General features: G+C 37.2%; 1 protein-coding gene across 2 annotated transcripts in view; it reads right to left on the bottom strand.

Moving 5' to 3' along the window:
- The window catches only part of LOC127866678 (cytokine receptor-like factor 3), a 32,140-nt gene extending 14,095 nt beyond the window's left edge, over positions 1-18,045 (bottom strand). The window contains exons 1-3 of one of the 2 annotated variants that reach the window (XM_052407417.1): positions 17,963-18,045; positions 2,038-2,156; positions 714-921 (exon numbers count right to left, since the gene is read on the bottom strand). In XM_052407417.1, coding sequence (XP_052263377.1) covers positions 714-921; positions 2,038-2,151 — 322 coding nt within the window. In that variant the 5' untranslated portion in view covers positions 2,152-2,156; positions 17,963-18,045. Of the gene's footprint in view, positions 1-713; positions 922-2,037; positions 2,157-17,632; positions 17,787-17,962 lie in introns of those variants that run through there. The other variant, XM_052407418.1, reaches the window with a different exon arrangement.
- Between the last annotated feature and the right edge of the window lie 797 nt (positions 18,046-18,842).

Genomic DNA, 18,842 nt, shown 5'->3' with positions numbered 1-18,842 from the left:
ACATATTCTAAACAACATTAACTTGTCATGAATATTTTTCCAAGGGCATAGGAAATAGAAGACCACACAATAATCAACTTTTGACTCCAAGTGTTCACTTCTTGAGCCGGCTTTACTGACTCGTACTTTCTGCATATCATCTTAATGACCTTAACATTTGAGAACGTTTGAAGAATATCCAGTATGGGTTTAAGGATATAAACTGGACACAAATATATAACAGACAGACGGATGATGGGAATTCCTATTATCTCTTTCACTTCGCAATGGGAGATTATAAGAGCATCAGTACTCTCCAGTGATTTTTTCCTTCTTTATAAATTAATGGAAAACCGCACTTTCCCAATGGGGAAAAAAAAAGATTTCCCAATTGCTGTCCAAAAAAATCCCAATTGAAGATTTACAAATTTATATATTTTGTGTGTGTGTGTTTTATACAATCCAACATTTAGTTTATTTCTCTTTGCAGAAAAGATAATATTGACAACAATTACGGTAGTTATCAATTTTAAAGTATATGTTAGCGACAAATAAAATACACCAATTTCCTACACTGATGACTTCACAACACAAATTTTCCCAATTTCAGTTTTTTTCCTGCTAATTTTTTCCCAATTGAGCTGGTAACGGTACTTTTTCAAATTGGGCAAATCACTGCCCTCCTTGTTAAATATCTCTATAATATCAAAGGTAATTTCATCATGCCTGCCCACCTTGTTCCATGCAGGCAGTGGCAGCTGTCAATGCCTGGTGGATGACATCCTCACACTGCAGGAGAGGTTCCAGGTTGGAGCTGCGCAGCTGCTCTATTTCCTCAATCAGTTGCACCTCTATGCGGCCCAGAGACTGGCATAATGACGTTTGCAGGGCCTCCAGGTGCTTGTGAACCGCACTACGGGCATTGTTAGCACTGTCCTCGACCTTAAACAAGTGTTATATTTGAGCCTCACTTTGGGAAAACAGGGCTTAATGAATGTGCATAAAGTGTAGTCCCAGATTAGCCTGTGCAATCAGGGATGACACTTTCCTCTTGCGTGGAATTTTGTTGTTGAAAGAACCTATCTTCTTAACAAAAATCCAGTCTAAGCGGAAAATGTAAACTCTGATGACCCTGGACACTTTATGCACATGCATTAAGCCCCATTTTCTCAGAGCACTGCTTATTTAAATAATATGTATTTTATTATTGTTCTATGTTTGCAACTTAAAATGTATAAGTGTTTAACACTATATGAATTACAGTAGATTTACTAATGTGTAGGGAAAATAAATACAGGTATAATACAATTATGGTGTAAATTAATAAATACTGGTACTAAAGAATAACAATGTAACATAGAAATGGATCTTGGATCGTTGTAAACTAATGAAATATACCAATGAAAAACCATGTAAGGGCATTTTACATTATAATTTATTTATCAATAGACCATTATCAAAAAGTCAGATTTAACATGGAGGAGCATTTGATAACAGCTATCAAGAAAGTGCAATCATAGTACATGTACCTGCTGTTTAGCTTGTGACAAGCTAACAGCTATCAAGAAAGTGCAATCATAGTACATGTACCTGCTGTTTAGCTTGTGACAAGCTAACAGCTATCAAGAAAGTGCAACCACAGTACCTGCTGTTTAGCTTGTGACAAGCTAACAGCTATCAAGAAAGTGCAACCATAGTACATGTACCTGCTGTTTAGCTTGTGACAAGCTAACAGCTATCAAAAAAGTGCAACCATAGTACATGTACCTCTGTTTAGCTTGTGACAAGCTAACAGCTATCAAGAAAGTGCAACCATAGTACCTGCTGTTTAGGTTGTGACAAGCTAACAGCTATCAAGAAAGTGCAATCATAGTACATGTACCTGCTGTTTAGCTTGTGACAAGCTAACAGCTATCAAAAAAGTGCAACCATAGTACATGTACCTCTGTTTAGCTTGTGACAAGCTAACAGCTATCAAGAAAGTGCAACCAGAGTACATGTACCTGCTGTTTAGCTTGTGACAAGCTAACAGCTATCAAGAAAGTGCAACCATAGTACCTGCTGTTTAGCTTGTGACAAGCTCAAGCTTTGCTGATCAAGTTGAAGTTTTTGGCTATGAGCGTTGTCAATAGTGTCAATCACATTTTGTATCAGTTGATCTGTGCTGTTCATGATCCCTATAAAAACATAGCATGGACATTCAGATTAATTTATTCACTGAATACTTTGTTTATATTTTTGATGAAAACCATCAATACACACAAGATTTGCCAAAGTTTGTAGCAGAACATCATTTGTTAGGTGGGAATTGCTATTAGTGTTCAGGGCAACAGATAAGGATCGTTTTATAATTTTGACGATTTGTATTTGACAGAAAACGAATTGACATAAAAAATCAATCGTACAACAAGAGCACCGCCTTGCGGGTGCAGACAGCTCATCTATATCTATTTTCTTTTTAAAGGTGAAGGGACTCTCATTTTCAATCACAAAGGAGGGAGGGGTGGAGTGAAGAGGGGTGTATAGTGTGGGGGCGTGGACATTTATTACATTATCTTCCAAAAATGCGGAAAAAAAAAAAAAATCGGGAGGGGGGGGGGGGGGGTGGGAGGGGGGGGATTCTTGGGTGCGATGGTTGGACGGTATTTCAAACATAAAATAATTAAAATAAATTTATAAATATTTGTGTTTTTTAACCGTTTAAAAACAAAAAAATTGGGGGGGGGGGGGGGGGGGGGGGGGGGAGGGGAGTATTCTTGGGTGCGATGGTTGGACGGTATTTCAATCATAAAAATAAATTGGGGGTGGGTGGGGTGGGGGGGTATAGTTTAGTGTGAGGTTGTGGTGGTCATTTGTGAGATGATCTTAAAAAAAAAATTAAAAAAAAATTAGGGGGGGGGGGGGAATTCGGGGGGGGGGGGGGGGGGGGAGGGGGGGGTATTCTTGGGTGCGATGGTTGAACGGTATTTCAATCATAAAATAATAATAAAAAATATTTGTGTTTTTTAACCGTTTCAAAAAAAATAAATTGGGGGGGTGGGGTGGGGGGGGTATAGTATAGTGTGAGGGTGGTGGTGGTCATTCATAAAATAATAAAAATAAATATTTGTGTTTTTTAACCATTTCAAAAAAAAAAATTTGGGGGGGGGTGGGGTGGGGGGGGGGTATAGTATAGTGTGAGGGTGTGGTGCTCATTTGTGGGATGATCTAAAAAAAAAAAAAAAAAAATTCCGGGGGGGGGGGGGGGGGGGGGGGAGATTCGGGGAGGGGGGCATAGTATAGTGTGAGGGTGTGGATGTCATTTGTGAGATGGTCTTAAAAAAAAAATAGGGGGGGGATTCGGGGGGGGGGGGGTTATAGTATAGTGTGAGGGTGTGGTGGTCATTTGTGAGATGATCTTTAAAAAAAAAAAATTAGGGGGGAGGAATTCGGGGGGGGGGGGGGGGGGGGTTATTTCTTGGGCGCGATGGTTGGACGGTATTTCAAACATAAAATAATAAAAATAAATATTTGTGTTTTTTAACCATTTCAAAAAAAAAAAATGGGGGGGGGGTGGCGTGGGGGGGGGGGGGGGTATAGTATAGTGTGAGGGTGTGGTGGTCATTTGTGGGATGATCTTAAAAAAAAAAAAATAAATTAGGGGGGGGGATTCGGGGGGGGTATAGTATAGTGTGAGGGTGTGTGGTGGTCATTTGTGAGATGATCTTAAAAAAAATTAGGGGGGGATTCGGGGGGGTGGGGGGTAGGGGGGTGGGTATAGTATAGTGTGAGGGTGTGGTGGTCATTTGTGAGATGATCTTAAACAAAAAATTCGGGGGAGGGGGGGGGGAGGGGTATTCTTGGGTGCGATGGTTGGACGGTATTTCAAACATAAAATAATAAAAATAAATATTTGTGTTTTTTTACTGTTTCAAAACAAAACAATTTGGGGGTGGGGTGGGGTGGGGGGTATAGTATAGTGTGAGGGTGGTGGTGGTCATTTGTGAGATGATCTTAAAAAAAAAAAATTAGGGGGGGGGGAAATTCGGGAAGGGGGGGGGGAGGGGGGAGGGCACGGGGGATGGTTTGGGTGGAGTCTATTGTGGTATGTCAGGTAAGAGTAGTTTTGTCAAAGTATCAATCAAATCTAATCATAAATAAAGAAGTTATGGCATTTTTAGCAAAATTTAAAGATACTTTAGAAGTAAAGTGGATCGAAACACAAAATTTAACCATATAATCAAAGTTACTAAGTCAAACAAGATGCGTTTGTGAAACACAATGTCCCCCTATATGACGTTTGACCTTGTAGGATGACCTTGACCTTGACCCTTCACCACTCAAAATGTGCAGCTTCATGAGATACACATGCATTTCAAATATAAAATTGCTAGCTTCAATATTGCAGAAGTGACATTACATGAGCAATTTTGACCCATATATTTGACCTTGAAGGATGACCTTGACCTTTCACCACTCAAAATGTGCAGCTCCATGAGATACACATGCATGCCAAATATCAAGTTGCTATCTTCAATATTGCAAAAGTACTCATAAAATGAGCGATTTTGGCCACATATATTTTACCTCTGACCTTGAAGGATGACCTTGAACTTGACCTTTCACCACTCAAAATGTGCAGCTCCATGAGATACACATGCATGCCAATTATCAAATTGCTATCTTGAATATTGAAATACTGCAAAAGTGTACATTAAATTAGCGATTTTGACCCATATATTTGACCTTTGACCTTGAAGGATGACCTTGACCTTGAGCTTTCACCACTCAAAATGTGCAGCTCCATGAGATACATATGCATGCCAAATATCAAGTTGCTATCTTCAATATTGCAAAAGTTATTGCAAATGTTAAAGTTGGCACAAACAGACAGAGAGACAGACAGACAGACAGACAGACAGACCAACCAACCAACCAACAGACAGGGCAAAAACAATATGTCCCCCACTACTATAGTGGGGGACATAAAAAGGGCCATAATTCCGTAAAAATGACAACCAGAGTTATGCAACTTGTCCTTTTACTGTACCCTTATGATAGTTTGCGAGTGTTCCAAGTATGAAAGCAATATCTATGATAGTTTAGGGGTAAAGTGGACCAAAACACAAAACTTATCAAAATTTTCAATTTTCTAAGTATAAAGGGCCCATAATTCCGTCCAAATGCCAGTCAGAGTTACATAACTTTGCCTGCACAGTCCCCTAATGATAGTTAATAAGTGTTGCAAGTATGAAAGCAATAGCTTTGATACTGTAGGAATAAAGTGGACCTAAACACAAAACTTAACCAAATTTTCAATTTTCTAAGTATAAAAAGGGCACATAATTCTGTCAAAATGCCAGTCAGAGTTACATTACTTTGCCTGCACAGTCCCCTTATGATAGTTAGTAAGTGTTGCAAGTATGAAAGCAAAAGCTTTGATACTTAAGGAATAAAATGGACCTAAACACAAAACTTAACCAAAATTTTCAATTTTCTAAGTATAAAAAGGGCACATAATTCTGTTAAAATGCAAGCCAGAGTTATCTAACTTTGCCTGCCCAGTCCCCTCATGATAGTTAGTAAGTGTACCAAGTTTGAATGCAATAGACTTGATACTTTCTGAGAAAAGTGGACCTAAACGCAAAACTTAACCGGACGCCGACGCCGACGCCAAGGTGATGACAATAGCTCATAATTTTTTTTCAAAAAATAGATGAGCTAATTAACGATTACGAAATTGGAAAACGAATTGCAATTGATTTGTTGTTGTTTTATTTTACCGATTCCCTCCGTACTGTGTTTGATCTGAATAAGTATATTGTAACCTTAAGTGCGGTCGTAATATTAATGAAAAGTTTATATAAACACCGGTTCAGAACGGTGTCTACCTAAAAAATTTCTTCCGTCGAAAAAAGTACGCGAAAATGTCGGCATCTAGTTCTGAACGCGGATGTTCTAACACAAATTTCATTTGCGTCGTGCGCGCCTACTGTGTTTCAATTTGTAACGCGAAACAAACCGTCGGGTAAAGACGTTGTAAAGAGTGTTTTATCAGAATTTATATCACAGGTTGTGATAGAAAAGGTAAAATTCAGTGAGTAAGACAGCGGCAATTCAGTGTCTGAGAAACAATTAACCACGTGGAAAAGGAATTCCCTTGGCTTGTCTAACATGGAGAGAGCTTTCAAATGCACCTTAAGTGCAACCTAACATTAAAAAGCTCATCTCATAAAGAAATAAAGTTAAGTTTTTTATCGACTTTAAAAAACTTTTTGACAAATTAATTTGTGGGAAAACTAATTGATTCAAAAAGCTTGCAGTGAAAACTTATTGACATCAAATCTTATCTGTTGCCCTGAGTGTTAGAAAATTTATAAGATATAGGCTAGAAAAGCTTTTGGATTGGTATTCCAAAGTTTACCACTGGCACAGAGCACAGCCAATTTTTCAACCATTGTCAATGTTTGAACTACCATGGTGGGCAAAGCATCGTTCCATGGCAATTAAAACAAGAGGGCCTGAAAGGCCCAAAGTCGCTCACCTGAGATTCAAAGGAACTGACCTGTTCTGTGCAGCCCAAGATGTCATTAGGACAAAATGTTCTCACCAACTTTCATGACTAGTGAACACCTTGGCAGCCACTTTTTCAACAGACAAGAACCATTTTCATACACATCCAAGGTATCATTTAAACAAATATACTGACAAAGTTTCATGAAGATTTATAAGTCCATATAAGAAAAAATGCCCTGCCCACTGGTGGCCATGTTTTTCAAGCAACTTGAACCATTTTCTAACTTTCCAAAATATCATTGGGACAAATCTTCTGACAAAGTTTCATGATGATCGGGCAATAAATATGGCTTCTAGAGTGTTAACAAGGTTTAACTATAGCTATATAAGGAAAAATGCCACGCCCCCTTGGTGGCCATGTTTTTCCACCAACCGGAACCATTTTCAAACTCATCCAAGATATCATTCGGACAAATCATCTGACCTAGTTTCATGATGACTGGACAATAAATCTCAAGAGTGTTAACAAGGTTTTACAAAAGCATGATATATTGCCATATTAGGAAAAACGCCCCGCCCACTGGTGGCCATGTTTTTTAAGCAACCGAAAGCATTTTCGAACTCATCAAAGATATCATTAGGACAAAACTTCTGATAAAGTTTCATGACGATCGGAAAATAAATGTGGCCACTAGAGTGTTTACAAGGTTTTACTATAGCCATACAAGGAAAAATGCCCCGTCCCCTGACGGCCATGTTTTTCAACCAACCGGCATCATTTTTTAACTAGTCCAAGATATTAGTGAGATGAATCTTCTGACCAAGTTTCATGAAGATCGGACAATAAATGTGGCCTCTAGAGTGTTAACAAGATTTTACTATAGCCATATTTAGCCATATAAGGAAAAATGCCCCGCCCCTTGGCAGCCATGTTTTTCAAGCAAACATAACCATTTTCAAACTCATTCAAGACATCATTAAGACCAATCTTCTGACCAAATTTCATGAAGATTGGACAATAAATGTGGCCTCTAGAGTGTTCACAAGGCTTTACAATAGCCATATATAGCCATATAAGGAAAAATACCCCGACCCTTGGCAGCCATGTTTTTCAAGCAAACGTAACCATTTTCGAACTCATCCAAGATATCATACAGACCAATCTTCTGACCAAATTTCATGAAGATTGGACTATAAATGTGGCCTCTAGAGTGTTAACAAGGTTTTACTATAGCCATATAAGGAAAACTGCCCCGCCCCCTGACGGCCATGTTTTTTCACCGATCTGGACCATTTTCGAACTCGTCCGAGATATTAATGAAACCAATGTTTTGACCAAGTTTCATGATGATTGGGCAAAAATTGTGACTTCTAGAGTGTTCACAAGGTTTCTCTATAGCCATAAAAGGAATACTGCCCCGCCCCCTGGCGGCCATGTTTTTCAACGGACCGGAACAATTTTTTAACTCAACCAACATATCATTTAGACAAACATTTTGACAAAGTTACATGAAGATTGGGCATCAAATGTGACTTCTACAGTGTTCACAAGGTTTTTTGTTTTTTTTACCTAGTGACCTAGTTTTTGACCCAGCATGACCCAGATTGGAACGCAGTCGAGGTATCAATGGGACAAAATGTTCTGACCAAATTTCATGAAGATCTGACAATAAATGTGGCCTCTAGAGTGTTCACAAGGCAAAATATTGACGACCGACGATGGAAAAAAGGCGATCACAAAAGCTCACCAAGAGCACGTTGGGCTCAGGTGAGCTAAAAAATAAACAACTCTCTTAAGGATGTTCGATCGTTTTGTGAAAATTTTCAAAATATCCGGAATGCTATAATTTTTTGTATGGTGATTAATGAATCTGTATCTGAAATTAATATAAAATAAAAAAGAGAGGTCACCGTGAATAATTTTGAGATAACGAAGGTTTTTAAATGCCATGTGCATTTGAAAAAAGGTCATTTTTGCGGGGCATAAATTTGGGGGTACGGTAAAATGTTTTTGTGTAATACATTTAAAATGGCATAATAGTATTGAGATTGCATTAGATTAGCAACTGTAACATGTGTATTATCATAGTGAACAGTTTTAAAACCAACAAGAGTGCCAAACTGTCACAAGATACGCCCGTTCGGAGGTTTTGGACACCATGCTTAATGCTTGAAATGCACTAAGTGACCTCGAGACCTAGTTATTGACCCGGCATGACCCATATTTGAACTTGACCTAGATATCATTTAGATGTAACATCTGACTAAATATGGTGAAGATCAAATGAAAACTACTTCAATTAGAGAGCGGGCACCATGCTAAATGCTTGAAATTCATTATGTGTCCGATCGTGACCTCGTTTTTGACCCGGCATGACCCATATTCGAATTTGATCTACATATCATCTAGACTCAACTTCTGACCAAATTAGGTGATGATCAGATGCAAACTACTTCAATTAGAGAGCGGACACCATGCTAAATGCTTGAAATGCACTAAGTAACCTTGTGACCTAGTTTTTGACCCGGCATGACCCATATTCGAACTTGACCTAGATATCAACTAGATGCAACTACTGACCAAGTTTGGTGAAGATCGGATGAATACAATTTGAATTAGAGTCCGGACAAAGTGGCGCCGTTGAAAATGCACTAATTGACCCTATGACCTAGTTTTTGACCCGGCATGACCCATATTCGAACTTGGCCTATATATCAACTAGATGCAACTGCTGACCAAGTTTGGTGAAGATCGGATGAATACAATTTGAAATAGAGTCCGGACAAAGTGGCCCCTTTGAAAATGCACTTATTGACCCTATGACCTAGTTTTTGACCCGGCATGACCCATATTCGAACTTGGCCTAGATATCAACTAGATGCAACTGCTGACCAAGTTTGGTGAAGATCGGATGAATACAATTTGAATTAGAGTCCGGACAAAGTGGCGCCGTTGAAAATGCACTAATTGACCCTATGACCTAGTTTTTGACCCGGCATGACCCATATTCGAACTTGGCCTATATATCAACTAGATGCAACTGCTGACCAAGTTTGGTGAAGATCGGATGAATACAATTTGAATTAGAGTCCGGACAAAGTGGCCCCTTTGAAAATGCACTTATTGACCCTATGACCTAGTTTTTGACCCGGCATTACCCATATTCGAACTTGGCCTAGATATCAACTAGATGCAACTGCTGACCAAGTTTGGTGAAGATCGGATGAATACAATTTGAATTAGAGTCCGGACAAAGTGATGCCTTCCGCCCGCCGCCCGCCGCCCGCCGCCCGCCGCCAAGGGGTTTCACATAATACGTCCCGTATTTTATACGGGCGTATAAAAATTATGGAAATCGTAAAAAATAATGAGAAATAAGTATGACTAGTTTTTTGTTTGTTTTGAATTTTTTATTGCACAGTTCAAAATAGATAACATGCAATACAGATACATATTTCTGTTGATGTAGTATTCATATTCATTTGAAGTTCTCAATAATTAAAGGAAACTAGCTAAGCATTAAAATGAAGTAAAGAAATTGATAGGTCACCGTGGATTTTTTTTTGCTATAGAAATTTTAATATGGACTTAATTTCAAAAATACAATGACTAACATTGTAATAGTAATTAAAACATATCTATATAATAACTGCTCCATAACAATTAAATTATCAACTGAAATGTGATACACGTAGAAATATTTATAATGTATATTGTTATGAACATATTTCAGATGTAACCACTGAAAAAACAATGTTGATGTTCAAATAAACATCTTAAATTACCCCACCCACCTGTTACCCATGTTGTTGGTTGTAAATTGAACATATGTACTAGGTATTTTAAAATTATTTTTAGAACTGTGTGATGTGTATTTAAAGACAAGAGGCCATGATGGCCCTGTATCGCTCCACTGCTGAAAAAAAGACTGAAACAAATATTCTCCGCATGTGCAGATACTTAAATATAGGCCCTATTTAAGCACATGTACAATTTTGTGACCACCTGGGCTGGGTCAAATTTAACCCCAGGGGCATAATTTGAGCAAACTTTGTAGAGGACTACTATATCTCACTCCATACAAAATGTGGTGGCCCTAAGTCTTAGATGTAGAGTTAAGGACAAGAATATTTTTAAAGTTTTCACAAAATAAGCAAGATACAAGCGTATATAATGTTCAATTTTGAGACCCGCGGGTCAGGGTCAAATTTGACCCAAAGTAACAAACTTGGTAGATGACTTTAAGATGTTCCTGCATACCAAATTTGGTAGCCATAGTCAGAATGGTTTTCGACAAGATTTTTAAAGATTTCACAAAATAGGCGCTTTATAAGCGTTTATTAAATTTTGTGACCCCCCCCGCGGCAGGGTCAAAGTTGACCCCAGAGGCATTATTTGAACAAATTTGGTAGAGGTTTATAAGATGTCACTACATACGAAATTTGGTAGCCCTAGGCCCAATAGATATGGACAATTTTTTTTTTAAGTTTTCACAAATTAAGCACTTTATAAGCATATGTTCAGTTTTGTAACCCCCGGGGCAGTTTCAAATTTAACCCAAGGGGCATAATTTGAACAAACTTAGTAGAGAACTATTACATGTCACTACATACCAAATTTGGTAGCCCTATGCCATACTAATATGAACAAGAAGATTTTTAAAGTTTTCACAAAAAATGCCTAATATAAGCATATGTTCAATTTTGTGACCCTCAGGGCAGGGTCAAACTTGACCCTAGGGGCATAATTTGAACAAACTTGGTAGAGGACTATAAGATGCCACTACATACCAAATTTGGAAGCCCAAGGCCCAATGGTTATGGACGAAAAAATATGTGAAGTTTTCACAAAATAGACCCTATATAAGCATATGTTCAATTTTGTGACCCCGGGGCAGGGTCAAATTTGACCCCAGGGGCATAATTTGAACAACGTTGAAAGAGGAACATTCCTAAGAAATTTCATCACAATTGGACCAGTAGTTTAGGAGAAGAAGATGTTTAAAGGAAACGTTCAGGCACGCACGCACGACGGACACAGAATCATAACATAAGCCCCGCTGGCCTTTGGCCAGTGAAGCTTAAAACAACAAAGAATACAATAAGCTGGGCAATTATGTTTCACACACCATCTGTGGTTTAATGCACTGCCAAAAATATCTTACAATTTAGGTGAAACATGAGAAATACAACTGACATAAGAATCACAACTATGTTCGTCATCGAGAAGGAAAAACAATTATGTAACAGCTATTAGATTTCATAGCTTATCTATATACAAGATGCAAATTACAATTGGTTAGATGTCAGGCAACAAATAACTCGCTATTGTACATATTATTTTCTCTGATTTTGTTACTCTGATTTGTCCGTTTGTAACCTCTGACAGGGGGCTCCTCAAACCACTCAGTCCGTTTCTTTTTGATACAGGACTCAAATGTTTAAGTTGAAATCCACTTCCTGCAACTTTCCTTGCAACACCTTGACTTATAACTTTTGTATCAATTATGGTTTGTAAAGATTTGATGTTGGAAGCAACATTTAGTTACACATTGTATGTTAACACTGCTCGGTAAAAGCTGAATGAATATTTGTTAACAATTTTTGGTCAAGAGGAACAGAGTTCACTAACTTTTGTAAAGCTAAAATATCCTGTATAGCGCCATGTGCCATGTATAATTCACCAATGACGTCTTTAACTAAATGTTCCCGCTTATATGATTTCATATTTGGTAATATTTCCTTTAACATTTTTAACATTTTTAAGTATCTAAAAAGCCACAAATATTTTGCTGAAACTCAAACATTTTTCAACAAGTATGGATAGCACGGAGCAACACTTTACAATCAAAGACTCTATATTATGCCCAACTGAAATAATTGGTGAACATTTCTGTAAGAATGTTATAAAACTTGTCAATGCAGATTTGATGGGGACAGCTGTTACTGTTTGTCTCTTGACAAGCATAGAGTCGCTAACAACTGTCACTGACGCTTGCAAGGAAATCTTCTTCTCATGAATCACATATGTTGAAAATTGACCAGTTGAATGCACTGCAGCTATCTGAATTATGTGAGAAGTGTGCTCTGAAAAAACAAAACAAAAATTTTAAATAGAAATTGCACAAAATCCATTTTAGCCCCGTTAATCACAGAGCCCTGGGTCGCTCCCCCAAGTACAATGTAAACTTCTTAAAATACATTTGAAGTGTTTACAATAAATATAAAAGGGAAAAACATTGCCCCCCACCAGGACAGGACTTTTTTTTAAGCTTAATGTGAACAATCGTAGAAGAGGTTCCTTCACATCCATTCTCTATGCATTGTGGTTTAAGAGAATGTTCAGTTGAAGGGTTATTGATCGGAAACAATTTTCACACTTATTGTGACCTTTGACTAAGTGACCATAATTTAAATGGGGGTTATCAACTGTCCAATCCCTATGCACATGGTGAGTAAAAAGCCAATCAGTGAAAAGTTGACAAATTATTGATCGGAAACTTAATGATCTACCCACAGACAAACATCCAGCAAAACAATATTAACTCTCTCTTCCAAGGGGGGCATAATAACTGTTATTATGAAAATTGAAACGCTCTTTTCTTCCATTCATGGATATATCAAAGTAAGTTGTTGGCATCTAATGATCTTATGTATTCATAAATCTGAAGAAGCGAAGAGAAGAGTGTTTAAATTCTTAAATGATGCACAATAATGTACTAAAGCCAGTTGTGGGTAATGTAACATTGCATCATCTAAGTGGTATTTACTATCATTTTATCAATAAAGATTAAGAATGATGTATTATATGAAAGCAAAATGAGAAATTAGTCTGAACATAACTCTTGTTGCAATTCAATCATATGCTAGGTTGACCAACAATTCACACGATATCTCTTACACATTGAGTTACTCAGCAGTAGAAGGTTGAATTATGTTATACATGTAAGTAAATATGTATATTTTTTAATAGAAGTTCAACTTTGGAGATTAAGAGTACCTAAATACCTGAATTGGACCAAGATAAACTTCTGTATGTGCAACACTGTGAATAAGGAATATGTTAAAAAATAAACTTTACCTAACCCTCTTGTTTCCAAATCAAAGAAAACAAATTCCTTCCCAGTAGTGTCTAGCCCTGCTGGACCAGGCTTGGGTATAGGTGGGGGTATAGTTGTAACTTCAACGTCTTGGTCCTCTATGTTTGAACTGTATGTTGGTCCCGCTCGTACTTCTTGCACTGTCCTTTGAATGCCTGAACAGAAAAACAGAATTTCAAATTGGAAAATTTGCTTGCACCTTCATGGGTTATCTCCGATTTTTATTTAAAGAAATGATTACACAGCACATTAATGCTTTTACAATAATCAATTTACAAACATTAGCATATGCTTTTAAATGTTACTACTACTTTGCATATATATAGAGGATATTTGTTGGATTCGGTGGAATATCGATTTTATTTCACGAGTGATCATAGAAAACAATATTTTCACGAGCGGCGCAGCCAAGAGTGAAAATATATATTTTCTATGATCACGAGTGATATAAAATCGATATTCCACCGAATCCAACAAATTTTCTTTTTATTTTATGCTTTTTTCACCGTTTATTTACATTGTAAATGAGTTAATCTGGACACTTTCGCTGGAGTTATGACGTCATTTCGTTGAAAAAATGACGTCATTTCACAGTAAAACAGTGACGAATATCAATATTTTTCACTGTTATTTTTCACTGTTTAAAACAGTGGAATACCAGTTTTATTTCACTGATATTTCTCTATAAACCACCGGAAAGCATAAAATAAAATTGATGGATCTATTGATACAATCTACAACAAGAAATGTGTCCACACGACACGGATGCCCCTAACTCCAACTTTGTAACTATATAAAAAAATAATCCATACAATTGTAAGAAACCCAGTTTGGTGAAGATCGGATGAAAACTACTTGAATTAGAGAGCAGGCACGAAAAGTGTGAGGGACTGACCGACCAACGGACAGTGCGAAAACTATGTCGCCAATTGGGGGCATACAAATGAAGAATACTGTGTTTTAAATATAAAATGCCCATAATTAAAAATACCGTTCGAGTTTTAAGTCTTATGCGTCACTGTTTTGCTGCACGAGTAACAGCTATAGCCTTTCTTTTTTTGTGCTGAAGGTCATGGAGAAGGGCCAGTTTCGATGTGAAAGTCCCAGGTGAAACACCCAGTTTTTGATTTACCTGAAACAGATTGCAGTAAATGACAGAACAGTTGACAATGCACAATGCTAGAATATGCTTATGCGGAATAAAATAATATGAAATAATGTCACTAATTTACAAAAGTTACAACATTTTATAAGACCTAGTGATCTACATACACACAAATAATAATTAATGCAAGCCCTTTATTTTCAAAACCAATACGTATTTGACAAATTGAGAATATTTATGTTTTGTAAACTTGTAAAATTTCATATTTATTACCGGTATTAATAACTAGGACTGCAGGAAGAAAATAAACTTATGTCACTTTAAAATATACATACTTAACTAAGGACAACCATTCCTATTCTACTGTAATTGTGTTTACTGGCAGTAAATCAGACAAAATATGAAGGAAAAATATAGCAAGTACAATATAAAAAATGTATGCATGTAGACTACATGCGAATTACTTAGAGATACTATCTGAATGTATTCAAAAGTATCAGTAATTTAGACAATAAATCATGATATAATGCACCAATGTACCAATGTACCAAAAAGACAAAGAAGTCTTACCCAAATGCAAGCTTTGTGATCATGTCATAAACTCTGCCATGTTTCCGTCCAGTAGCCGCATTATTCACTGCACCACAATTGCTAAACTGTATGTCCAAAACACATGCCTGTCGAAATCCATGCTTTCTACAGTGTTAAGTAAATTCATAGGCACTTGACAAGCACTGCATGCTAAAAGCGATTCGGTCAATGTGTCGAGTTCAACGACACGTCTGCCAATTTTATATCCAACTAGCATCGCTGTCAGTGCTCCAGCTAGGCCTAAATCGAAGGGCGCCGCGCCCTGCCCTCCCGAACCTCCGCCCTGCCCCCCCGAACCTCCGCCCTGCCCCCCCCCCCCCCTCAAAAAAAAAAAAAAAAAAAAAAATTTTTTTTTTTTTTTTTTTTTTACATATGATAATTCATAAATCTCTTATTACATTGTAATTAGTTTAATCCTCATTGTAGACATTATATTTGAATGGTTTAATAATAATGGGAATAATACAATTATTTATAACATATAAATTAACATGCAAATAAAAGCATTCCAGAAACACCCGCGCGCTCGAACGTGCCCTTTTCACAAAATACTGCGCGTCGAAAGTGCCCTTTTCACAAAATACTGCGCGTCGAAAGTGCCCTTTTGACAAAAAAGCCACCCTGCCCTTTTCAAATTCTAGCTGGAGCACTGGCTGTTGTCACATTTGGTCACGCTTACCGACGAACCGATAGAAAAATCGTCAAAATAACAGTGGTCATACCGGAAATCCTGATTGTCGGTGGAAATAGTCTTTCTATTGAAATCCACATTGTTCTTTTGAACGTTGTTGTTTTCAATACCTTTTAAGTTTCGTTTTGTATTCCGAATTATATCCAAATTAGACATTTTAAATGAAAATTATTTAGCCAAGTATATGATTCTCATTGTTGACAAATTATCGTTTCGTTATCAATAGACGCTTGCATTTGCACAGAAAATAACATCTACAGCGTAAGCAAGCGTTTCATCGATGTCGATCACGAAGTGACGTCAAGCAATCGAACGCTTGGTTTCAATGCAGTAAATCTCGAAAATATGTAAATGCCGAAAATTTGAAGGCGCATTATCAAAACAGTAAAACTAGAATTTACACTCGCTTATTCCAACCTAATATTTTGAAACCGTGAAAATATATAAAGGTTTTTAATTTTCACGATATAGTGAATCAATTACCGTAAAGTGGAAACGATCGAACATCCTTAAGGCAAGTGAGCATTACATGCTTAATATATTTACATATACACCCCACTTTTATACATTTACTTAAAAAAAAAAAAACACACAAGAGCTGTGTTTGTGAAACACAACGCCCCTTACTGCCCTTCGAAGCCGCGCGGCAGCTTTTTTAGAAACAAGGTTATATTTTGAATGTTAAGGTCACAGTGATCTTGACCTTTGACCTAGGCTAGTGACCTCAAACCAGGTTTGATTGTAGATCTCAATGAGATGCATGCACATGTGAAGTTTAAAGAACATAGACCCAAGAGTTTTCATTTTATGTAGTTAAAGTTTTGGGACAGACACACACATACAATGACACTGACAGACACACAGACAGGCCAAAAACAATATACCCCCTGATCATTCAATCTGGGAGCATAAAAACATTACAATTACCTTTCTATCATATTTCCATTTAAAACAACAATGAAACCAGTTAAATACTTAAGTCTTTGACAATCACAACAGTGTTACCGATGACATCAATTAAACCTATGCTTCAAAAACCTGCAAGCTTGAAATGCTGTTGGCAGACATCAAAGGTCTTTGATGTGAATGCCCAGATGGGGCCAGTTTCTAGAAAGTTAAAACTGTAAATTTGTTACATATAGCAGGTGGCCATTTCAAATGGCATTAATCAATACTACATAACTGGAAGCATGCACACACTGTCAGGTACACAATTAATGCGTTAGTTCCACAGATGATCGGATGTGAGAGAACTATCCCGACATTTTATTGGATTGGATTAATTGTATTTTAAACAGATGTGAGGAAACAAATTGTGTTGGCTTGAATTTAAATAGGTTGCTTAACAGGTATTGCTTGTTAATGGATTGACTTGAAATACCAAGTTTTGCAAAAAGGTGAGTCCTGGGGACTCTCAATTGGGTTGACCGTTCCGATAAGTGTTGTCAGATTTATGGGTACAAAAATGCTTCATTAAGCGTTTCCGAGAGTCCTGAGAATATGAGTGTTTGTTTTAATCTGAACAGGAAGTTTGACAATAAAACTTCCTTATAGATTCATATGACAAGACAATTTAAATTGGAGTAATTCAGCACACCGTTCAATCGCCTCCAGCGACGACTGGATATCTTTGGATAAAGGTTAGTCTATATGTACACATTGTTCAATTACCAATTTAGCTAGAACAGTTCTGAGCAGGAAATAAAGTCAACATCTCATAATGCCATTTTCCATTGTCTCAGCCGAATACATGAGCATAATTTTATTTTCAAGTCGTCGCTTGAGCGGTGTGGTCAGGTTCTAACGAACATCCTTGTGTAACTATTAGTTGATTGTAACCAATGTTTTTTTTTTGGAAATTGTGTTTCGCTGTCTCAGCGCTTCATCGTTGTATTGTGTTTATTACGTACTATGGCTGTGACATCCAGTAAATAAAGAAAGAATAGAAGCATGCCTTCACAACATTTTTTCCCATAAATTTTAAGGCTTGCCAGTGTTTACCTTAATGAAACTCTTGAAATGATACCAAGGGGAATACAACTTTGGTTCAAGTAATCAGGCGAGTTACATCAAGTTATGCAAAGACACATTCGAATATACCAGAAGTCAAATTAACATTCTCCTAGCAGAGTTGTCGTTGGTGCCTCAACATACATGTAATGAACCGCAGTGTAAGAGTGTCAAATTAACGCACTGCTCTAAAAAGTAGTAGTAGTAGTTCACTGTAGTTGTTTTAGAAGAAGTAGAAGTAGTAGTAGTAGTAGTAGTAGTAGTAGTAGTAGTAGTAGTAGTGGTAGTGGTGGTGGTGGTGGTGGTGGTGGTGGTGGTGGTGGTGGTGGCGGTGGCGGTGGCGGTGGTGGTGGTGGTGTAACAGTAGTAGTTGTTGAAGCAGTAGTAGTAGTTTAAGCAGCAGCAGTAGTAGTGTTTGTATTAAATATTTAAATGTTTTTGATTCTGCAAGGGTTGAAAGTATCTACAGTTCGTGACCAATACTTATAACAGTTGCTTTAATTAACTTAAATATGTTTTAATTAACAGGATAAAATCTAATATTTATCTCTGGTAAATTAAATGGTATGTAATTGAAACAAGTGTTATTTTGTGCCGTCGGAGTCGATAATGAAGTTGGCGTGGTTGAAATATTTCTATATGATGTATTATCACATGACAATTTCTTCTCAATTTAATTTGATTGAATAGTATATTTTAAATTTGACTAGGAGTGAATAGAACATAACAAATTGTATTTTATATATCTACACTTAGAATTAATTCTGTTTGCTTTCTCAGTTGTGCATATTCATCTTATTTTATATGAATACTGTTTGTATGGTATGGAACAGACCGTTTATTGCAAATTTTCCAATGTCATGTCTTTATG

Source organism: Dreissena polymorpha, chromosome 2 (genome assembly GCF_020536995.1).
Source record: "Dreissena polymorpha isolate Duluth1 chromosome 2, UMN_Dpol_1.0, whole genome shotgun sequence".
In the NCBI taxonomy this organism is placed as follows: Eukaryota; Metazoa; Mollusca; class Bivalvia; order Myida; family Dreissenidae; genus Dreissena; species Dreissena polymorpha.
This window is presented reverse-complemented; position numbering and strand designations above follow the sequence as displayed.